This window comes from Apis dorsata, unplaced genomic scaffold, assembly GCF_000469605.1.
Source record: "Apis dorsata unplaced genomic scaffold, Apis dorsata 1.3 scaffold_1078, whole genome shotgun sequence".
NCBI lineage: Eukaryota > Metazoa > Arthropoda > Insecta > Hymenoptera > Apidae > Apis > Apis dorsata.
Window position 1 is genome coordinate 20,527 of NW_006264176.1, and position 10,268 is coordinate 30,794.

A 10,268-nucleotide genomic window follows, 5' to 3' on the forward strand; every position below is an offset into this window, starting at 1 on the left:
TGTTTCATTCATCATTAATATAGTATCAACTGTTTTAAGTTTTTTGTTATATTATAAGTTAAAGTTGATAAAAATCAAAATTTTTAAAAAATATTTATATAAATCTTAAATAAAAATTTATATTATAAATAAGAATTTATAAAAAGAAAAATATTTATAAATTTGTAATTTATAATTAAAGATTCATAAAAATAAAAATATTATTTCTAAAAATTGTTGTCCACTAGTCATCTATTTAATAAATTAAATTTAAGTGATTAATAAAGTAAATAAAAAAAGATGTTTAAATTAAAATAGAAGATTTTTATTGAAATTTTATTTTTAAAAATATTGTAAATAAAATAATTATTATTTTCTTGATAAAGAAAAATAATAAATATTTTTTTAGTTATTTGACTTATTAATTTAATCTTTATATTGAATACATTATATTTTTATTTTAAAATTTTTCCCATTTTTGAATGAAAGAATATAAAAGAAAGATTAATTGAACATTTAATTTAATTTCAATTATCAATAGCTTAAACTTATAAATAAAAAAAAATTCTTCGCATTAGAGATTAATAAAATTTTTCTATTAGATGACAATTGATCCAAATTAGCTACTGCGATAACATCATATAAATAACATTTAATAATAATTGTAATCATATTGAAAAAAATCAATGTATATAAAATATAAACACTTCAGTATATGCAAAACAATAAAAATTTATTTTTAAAATTATTATTGAATTTTTTTTAACTTTTTTATTAAATGCACTTAATCTTTAATAATTAATCCTATTTCTTTTAAAATTTTTAATAAGGATATTATATTGATATTATTAACAATCGTTAAATGATCTAAAAACTTATATATATTATATTATACAATATTAATGTGTTAATATTATGTTAATATCAAATATCTTTCAACTTTGGAATTATTATACAAATTGTTTATATTATACAAAATTGTTATATTCATTAAAAAAAAATTTAATATCTGCTGATGATGATATCTGAAAATGATCAATATTTGGTATGATCTTCTTTATATAATAATATAACTTTTCAATTTAATTTTTTTTTTTTAAATATCAATTATCTGAACTAATTAGGAGATAAATCTATTTGCATAAATAATTGTTTGAATAATCAGGAAGAACTAAATTTGTAAATTCGTTATAAAATAATTATAAATTAGATAATTTTCAAATATGGTTTATATAAAAAGTATATATATATATTTCTAATAGAAAAATATAAAATTATAAAAAATTAATTTTTTAGATTTGAATACTGCTTTTAGATATTCATCCATTTGATTGGATACTTTTAAATTTTTAATTTCAATTATATATCTTAGAATATTATTAATTTAAATATGCAAGTTATTTATTATATACGTTACATTTATACATAAGTAATTTAAATTACTTAAAAATAGTTAAATATATATATAATTATGTAATTCACTCTGTTCCTATTATTGTTCATTTAAATGACTAAAATTCGAATAATTAATTATTATAAAGTGCACATTTATTTTTATTAATAAAAATTTGATATTCGAAATATAATTTGAAATATAAAATACGATCATAAATATTTTAAATACTTTTTGAAATGTTTATTTAAATAATGTTATCTAAATTTTTCTTCCAATCATGATAATACAAAAAATATGTTTTATATGCAGTTTAAATAATATCAAAGCATTAATTTATTGCAAAAAATATTTTAATTTCCTAAAGTTATTTTTAATTTTTTTCAAATATTAATGTTTTTTTATATATTTATATATAATTTATATTTATATTTTTTATACATAAATGAATATTATTTATTATATCATTATCATATTATATACTTTTTTATGATGTTAAAATATAATATTTTAAATATAATGGTATGAAATGATTTTGAAATGACATTTAACTTTAAAAATTATTATGAAATTTATGTCTATCGAAATTGTTGGTTTTATCAATGATACAAGAAACGAAAAATTAATTCTAAAAATCAAAATAAATACAGATGTCAATTGAGATTTATTTCTTAAATATCTATTAGGTAAGTAATCTTTTAGATAATTAAATTTGCGTTGAATGTGATTATATCTTTGTTACATTATTATCCCATTCTGTTTCCATTTTGTTTTATCTAATGTAATATATTAACATTTTTATTATTTAATTATATAAATAAAGTATTTTAAAAATTGAAACAAAATTTGATGCAGCAATAATATATTTCATTTTTCATTTTTTACAATGTTTAAAATTATTATTTTATTAAAATTCTATTCTCTAAATCCATCAACTTTATTATCTTTCCTACGATTATTAAGCCATATGATAGTCAAAAAAAAACCATCTGTTTATCAATTCTTAAACAGATTTCGGTGAAATACTGTTTTTTTTCTGTACCTTTTTTTTTATTTCATAAAAGATAAATAAACTAATATTCAAAAAAATATGACAAAGATAATTAAAGCAAATGATTCAAATATAATTTAAACAAAACGATTATTAAGCTCTTTTAAATAATTAAATAATTAATATTCTATTGAATTTTTCGAATTCAATACTTAGAAAAAAATAAAATTGCAATTTTATTAGTACGTTTTGGTGATAAGAATTTTTTTATTGCTTTTCTACATTTTATATATATTCTGTGTATATAATATATAAAATATTCGTATTTTATAAATATATATATATATATTTTAGTAAATATATTTTATATTTAATCATTTGATTAAAATATATTTTAAATCATTTAAATTATTTGATTATATTAAATATATCAAGAATGCTTAATAAGCAAAAGTTTGGTTTGTAATTGTATTATTCACAATCGATTTTTACAAAATTCTTAATATTTTTTAATGATAGTGACGTATTTTTTATAAAATGTTGATAAATAAATGTTAATAAATAAATTGATGATAAATAAATTTTTCATTGTTATAAATGTTAATTACTTTTAATTACAACTCAGAAAACTATTTGCATATTTTATTTATTTATATCATTGTTTTTTTATAAATTTTTTCGATTAATATATTATGTATTTATATTTGCAATCATTTACATTTGTCATTTGAAATAATAACATTGAAATATAATAATAACACAAAAAGATTAGTTTTTATTTATAAGATCTAGTTTTTATTTATGTATTAAATTAATTTTATATGTAAATCTTTGTACTCGTCACAAAATATTTGTATTTTATAACAATATTAAGAAAACTATCAATCTTAAGAAAAACATACGTTGTTAAGAATGTTAATATTTAAATTAACAAATTTCTTTTCCTTTCAATTATAGCCTTTTTTAAATATTATGTAAGTTATTATATAAAGAATAAATATATAGTTTGATACGTATACTCAATATTCATTTTTTGTTCTATGTAAAAGAACGTTTTATTAAGTACTACTAGAAAATTATAGTTCTGTTGTAATACTTTCTTTTGCACCTGTCTAATACCATATGTCATACCACTATATAATACAACCTCTAATTATTACTGTCCGTAAGTTAACTAGCACTAGAAAAAAATATGCTATAAGAAATCATTACCCAACGTTGTTATGATGCATAGTATGATTTATTAAATAAATTATTAAATTATTTGAAAAATTCTTTTTTAAATAATACTTTGTACATATTGAATTTATGCACCAGTTAAGTTTTATTTCATTTGATTTCTAAGATAAATTATTTCTTGAAACTATGTTGAAACAAGTGACTCCAGAGAAAGGCATTTATATTATATGGCTTAGTGTAGCTTTATCTCTTTGTTGGCCACTTCCTATTAATAGTACCAGAAAGCAAGTTGTGTGTATAAAAATTTTACAAATCGGTACCATTATTAGCGCTTTCATGATACTTCTACCTCTAATTTATACGATTTATTTGAATTTAGACAATCTTAACATATTTTTTAAATGTATTTGTCTATCAATGGGTGTATTTCAACATATTGTACAAACTACTACATGCTTTATAAAATATAATACTTTACAAGTAAGTTAATTATTTATTTTATTTCAATATTTGATGTAAAAAGATATATATTTTAATTATGAGTTACAGCGAATAGTCGAAGAAATGATGACATGTATTAAAGAAATGCAATTGTATGAAATTATGTGTGCATATGTCGCGAAATATAATATTTTCTACGGAGGAACTATTGTATTAATATATACAACTGCAACTGTTTTTATATTAGGACCAACGTTCTTACCAATTACTTTTCCATGGGAAACAGAATATCCATTTCAAGTTAATTATACATCTAGAAATCTTATTATATATATGCATCAATTTTTCTTCACTTATCAATGCGCTGCACATATATGTGTAAGTATATTTGTGGCGCTTTTACTTTGGTTCACGTCCGCAAGATTTGAATGTTTAATTAAGGAATTACAAAAAACTACAAATATTGAAATGTTAATTGTTTGCCTTAAAAAACAATTACTTTTGAGGAGGTAAATTTTTTTAATACATATAACATTTTTTAAATATATGAATTATTAATTATTGTAAATTAATTTTTATTTATTATAAATTATTATAAATTCCTTTGTTTAGATATGCAGAAGATGTAGTGAATTGTATTCGTTTTATAATATTTTATACTATGGCAGTAAGCACAATTGTACTGACTTTATCTGGTATTATATTGATTACAGTAAGTGAAAATAATGTAATGCATAGTACATGATAAATTAATTCTGTTTTATATAATTTATATAGACTTCATCATTACTTGTGAAAATACAATTTTTAACTATATGCGTATCTATACTTCTGGAAATTTATATGTATGCATGGCCAGCTGATCATATGTATGATATGGTAAGTTATATTTATATTCTCAATATTATAATTATATAAATTAAAAAATTATTTATCGATCTTTGAATTATTATAATTTGGTTAAAATTATAATTGGTCAAAAATTATATAATAAATGACATTTAAGTCATTTCAAAACGTTAAATCTCTATTTTTGCATGCTTAAATTGATTTTTTCTTAAGAATATTTTGTTAAAAAAACAAACAAGGAATTTATTATTAACAAAATAAAAATGATTTTTTTTTAAAAATTATATAATTTTTTAAAAATTATATCAATCATTGATAATTGACTTTAATGTTTAATTCTTTATCCTAATTCAAGTTATCATAAATTTGAGGATCATATTTTTAAAATATTTTTAAAATGAGAATTTTGTTTATTTAGATTTTTATTTTATGTTTTGTGCGTATGTATATTTATTAAAGAATTAATATTTTACATTATTAATATATTAATATTTCATGCTAATATATTTTAGCTCAATTTTTTTATTTTAGTTAAATTAATAACTAAATACTTTAGTTAGATTTCTTGGCATTAAATATTATTAATATTAAAATTATGCATTAAATATTAATAATAAAAAATAAATATTTTATGTGTATTAAATATAAAAATGTGAAATATAAAAAATGTTTGGTGAATTTAGAAACATTTTAAAGAAAATATTTGATTTCGTTGATAGAATTCAGTGATTTAAATGTTATTTGTATGCAAATGTGGAAATTTTTGAAAATTTTTGCAAATTAATAATTATGCCATGTTAAATTTATTTCTAATCTGCTTTAATAATAGAAGTAGTGCTAGCCAAATTCAAATTATCTTTCAATCAATATGTTTTATATATATTGCATTAATTAATATACACAGTGTTTGTTTTATATAAATAGGAAGAAATATTTTTTTAAGAAAAGAATATTATGAAAAAAATGTTGTAAATATTCTTGATATAAGAAAATATATATATATTATAGAATTTAATATATAATATTTAAATATAAATATTATTATGTAATATTAAATAATTATAAAATAGATAAATAATTATAGAATTTCATTTATTCCAGAGTATTTTAACGATTAAAAAAAAATACAAAAATTAATATAAAAATATAAAAAATGAAGTTTATTTATTAATTTATATTTTTTTAAATTTACATTACAAAGTGAAACATATATAGAATGAGATCCTTTTATTTTGTTCATATTATAATCTCGCTTTATTTCCATCAAAGATTTGTTTTAAGAAAATTAAATTTGTATTTTTAAAATCATAATATATATTATAAATAGATCGATAAAAAATGAAATTATTATAATGTATATAAATTAATAAAATGACAGCATTAGCTGTTAAAGTAAAATAATATTTGACAAAGAATTTTATTCATGGAATTAATAATATAAATAGATTTAGAAAAGTGTATTATTTATAATTATAATATTAATATTGCAATTCCTTACTTCTCTAATTTCTTGTATTTATATTTTTGTTTTATTATTGCTTTAAAAGATTTATTGAAATGTTATAATTAATAAATATTGTTACATAATACATATTATTAACATAATACATATGTTATATTATAATATATTATAATTAATATTAAAATTATCTCTCCAAATTTTTATTATATTAATAATTGTCGTCTTTCTTAAATTTTTTCTTTCAATTTTACAGTTTTCTTTGAAATGAACATAATTAATAAGCATAAAAAATATAAGTTCAAATAAATAAAACTTCATTGTCTATCTAAAAAAAAAAATACGATGAAATTTACCTAAATATCTTACTATAATTATTAATGATAATATGATAATGTTAATATAAAACTAATTTAATGATAGCATTGACATGTAAATTTGATTTCTATCATTCATATTCTATTACAAGCCAAAGATCATCATGATTCGTTTAACTAGAAAATATCCATCAATTTTATAAAAAGTTCTTGTTTAAATATATAATTAAGATATAAATAATTAATAAATAAGATATTAAATATAAATATTAAATATAAATAAAATAAATATCTTATCAAATAAGTGCTCATATGTATACAATACTATCAAAAAAGTACGGAAAATATGCAGAATAACAGAGTCATTTTCAATTTCATAATTTTCGAAATATTTGCAAAAATATGTTTTTTATTATGTATATTTAATAAATTAAACATTTTTCTATTTGTCTTCTTACACTTTTACACATGTATTAGCTTCAATCTATTCGTGGAAGCATAAATAGGCAAAATTTAATAATTGAAATTAATTCGCTGAATTACTTCAATAATTTATTATTTAAAATATAATAATGATTGAAAAATTTTAAAAATTTTAAAAATTAAAAAAAGATATAATATATTACTTACAAAATTCGCAGAATTCTCAGAAAAATTAATCCGCGAAAGTAAATTTTTTTCGAGTATAGAATGATACTGATTGCCATTGAGCTTAATATGGCTGGAAAATATTAAATATCAAGATTATTTTCACATTTCAATCATGTCAAAGAATTTCTAAAAAATATACAATTCCAAGAATCTTCTAAATAAACTTCTCTCAAAAATTATTATATTATTCTTATGCAATACCACTCTATATTCTTATTACTATAAATTTATTACACATATATTAACTTCAACCTATTCGTGGAAAAATAAATAGGCAAAATTTAATAATTGAAATTAGTTAATTCACTTAGTTACTTCAATAATTTATTATTTAAAGTATAACAATGATTGGAAAATTTAAAAAATTTAAAAAATTAAAAAGCGATATATAATCATTCTAAATGTTTTAATTGTACATGTTCAAAATATATAAATTTTGTATATATTGTAAAAAATTATGTATAATTATAAATTTTTTTCAAATTATTTTATTCGTTTATCTTTTCATACATGGGATATATAATAATTGTCATTATTTTGCAGAAAATATTCAATCGTTCAGAAAATTCAAATGTTTTTTTACTTATATTATATTAAATACAAAATATCGAAAATTTATATTATATATTTTAAACTAATTTTTTTTGCAAATATTTCAAAAATTAAATATAATATTATTATTACTTTTATTATTACTACTATTATTATTATTATTACTATTACTATTACTTATTATTATTATTACTATTAATTATTATTATTATTATTATTATTACTACTACTACTACTACTACTACCACTACCACTACCACTACCACTACCACTACCATCACCATCATCACTACTACTACTACTACTACTACTACTATTACTACTACTATTATTATTACTATTATTATTATTATTCTTAAAAACTATTTCATTAATTCTCGTTAAGTATTAGATTTAATACATATTTATTTTTACAATTTGATATTTTATCGATTTATAATATAAAAAAATAGCTTGCTCGAAAATAGGATTAATAATAATCCAATAGGAAAAATTGAATTTAAAAAATCAAAATGATTGTAAAATCTCTGAAACATCACATTCACAAAAAAAGTACTTTATAGATGTATCTTTCAAAGCTGTTTAAATTCCATATTTTATAATTTTCATAAATTGTATCGTTTTCATTCATTCTAATAGTTGATGTTTGAGATGATCAAGATAGCTGGGACATATAAATATGGCACATAGAATAAAAAATATTTTTATGTATATTTTATTAATCAAGAACGAATTATATATATAATATATAATAATTATATATATGAATGTTTGATGTAACTATGCGGAGCATAGTATATATATTTTTAATTTTTTAAAATTATTAAAAATAAAAAACAAATATCAGAGGATAAAAATAAATAATATTATATATTTTTTTTTCTTTTTACGCTTATGCATTTCTGTTGATGTTTTTATGATATTTTATGATAATAAAATATCATAATATTGATATTAATTTTACTTGTTTCTGTATGTACAATTTTTTAAGTTTTCAATCTTTTAAATTGGATACAAATACATTTTATTTATTTTTTAAAAAATTTCAAAAGAAAAAATCCGAAATCAAGAATGATAATCATACTGACTAATGTACTTATTCTGAAATCCTAATATAATAATTCATACATTTTTCATTTAAATAATTTTTGGATTTTTTATAATTTAAAAAAGAATGCTTATAAAAGAAAAATTCAAAAATTTTTTAAATTTTAAAAATTTTTCTAAAAATTAATTCTATCAATGTTTAATTATTTTATTTAAAAAAGTAAGAAAAAATTTAATAATAATAAATTTTAATATTTGAAAAGACAAGAATCTTTGTTCAATTCTATACCTTCTATATGTTTATAAATATATATTAAGCATAATATATGTACATATACTTAAAATAAACATCATTATATTATTTTGAATTACTTATAATTTAATATTGATAAAACACTTTTTATTTAAGATGCAATAAAAAGATCATATATGAAATCATTATCTATAAGGAATAATTTTTAATTTTCAAATTCATTATAATTTAAATATTTTTAAATTCATTATAACTTAAAAAATAATTCGTTAATTGATTTGATTTTAAAAAATATTATATAAAAAAATCTATTTTAACTAATATAATATTAACTTATAAAATACATGAAACAAATGAAATATATATATATAATAATAGTGAAAGTCTTCAATATTATATGATTTCTTTTTATAAATAGTATCATAGTACCAATTTCAAAAAATTTTATCACCGATTGTATGTAATTTATAAGATTTATTTTTTTTAAAGACAATCAATTTTTTATAATTCGTAGAGCATAACCGTTTTACGAAGTGTTTACGATTCAATGTGGTATGATCAGACTTTAAATATGCAAAAACTCGTGCTGACTACATTGATGTATCAAAAACCAATAACTATTTCGATTAATGTTGTATTACCACAACTTACTTTGCATTATTATTGTTTGGTAAGATAATTTAAAATTCATGATAATTAAGTAAATAAATTAAAGAACAATTATATAAATATAAGTACAAATTAATAACAATTATAAATACAAATTTCAGTATGTGTCAAATGCTTTTTCCATTTTTACTGCAATACGTGCTATGATATATGATAGATGAATATAAATATATTAAATATTGTATAAAGCCTCTATTATAATAGTCATGATTAAAGAACATATAATAATAATCATAATAGTAAGACAACTTGATAATTTTTAAAATTATCAATATTCTTGTATTATTGAAAAATAAATATATGAGTATATCAAAAATTTAATTCTTTCAATTAAATTTATTACTAATAATTTAACTAAGCTTATTATTAATATATTATTTATATAAATATTTATATAAATATATTAATATATTATTATATAAATAATAATATAAATAAATTATTATTAATATATTATTTATTATTATATAAATAAATAAATTATATTA

General features: G+C 17.0%; 1 protein-coding gene across 1 annotated transcript; it reads left to right on the forward strand.

The window, feature by feature from the left end:
• Window positions 1-3,652: 3,652 nt before the first annotated feature.
• Window positions 3,653-4,730, forward strand: LOC102680919. Its single transcript, XM_031514580.1, has 3 exons — window positions 3,653-4,022; window positions 4,092-4,492; window positions 4,596-4,730. The coding sequence occupies exons 1-3, from the start codon at window positions 3,729-3,731 to the stop codon at window positions 4,726-4,728; spliced, it is 828 nt and encodes a 275-aa protein (XP_031370440.1). The 5' UTR covers window positions 3,653-3,728; the 3' UTR covers window positions 4,729-4,730.
• The last annotated feature ends 5,538 nt before the right edge of the window (window positions 4,731-10,268 follow it).

Coding starts and splice junctions, on each gene's coding strand:
- LOC102680919 (XM_031514580.1), top strand. CDS start 3,729: ATGTTGAAACAAGTGACTCCAGAGAAAGGCATTTATATTATATGGCTT. Junction 4,023..4,091: donor TAAAATATAATACTTTACAA/GTAAGTTAATTA, acceptor TATGAGTTACAG/CGAATAGTCGAAGAAATGAT. Junction 4,493..4,595: donor AAACAATTACTTTTGAGGAG/GTAAATTTTTTT, acceptor TCCTTTGTTTAG/ATATGCAGAAGATGTAGTGA.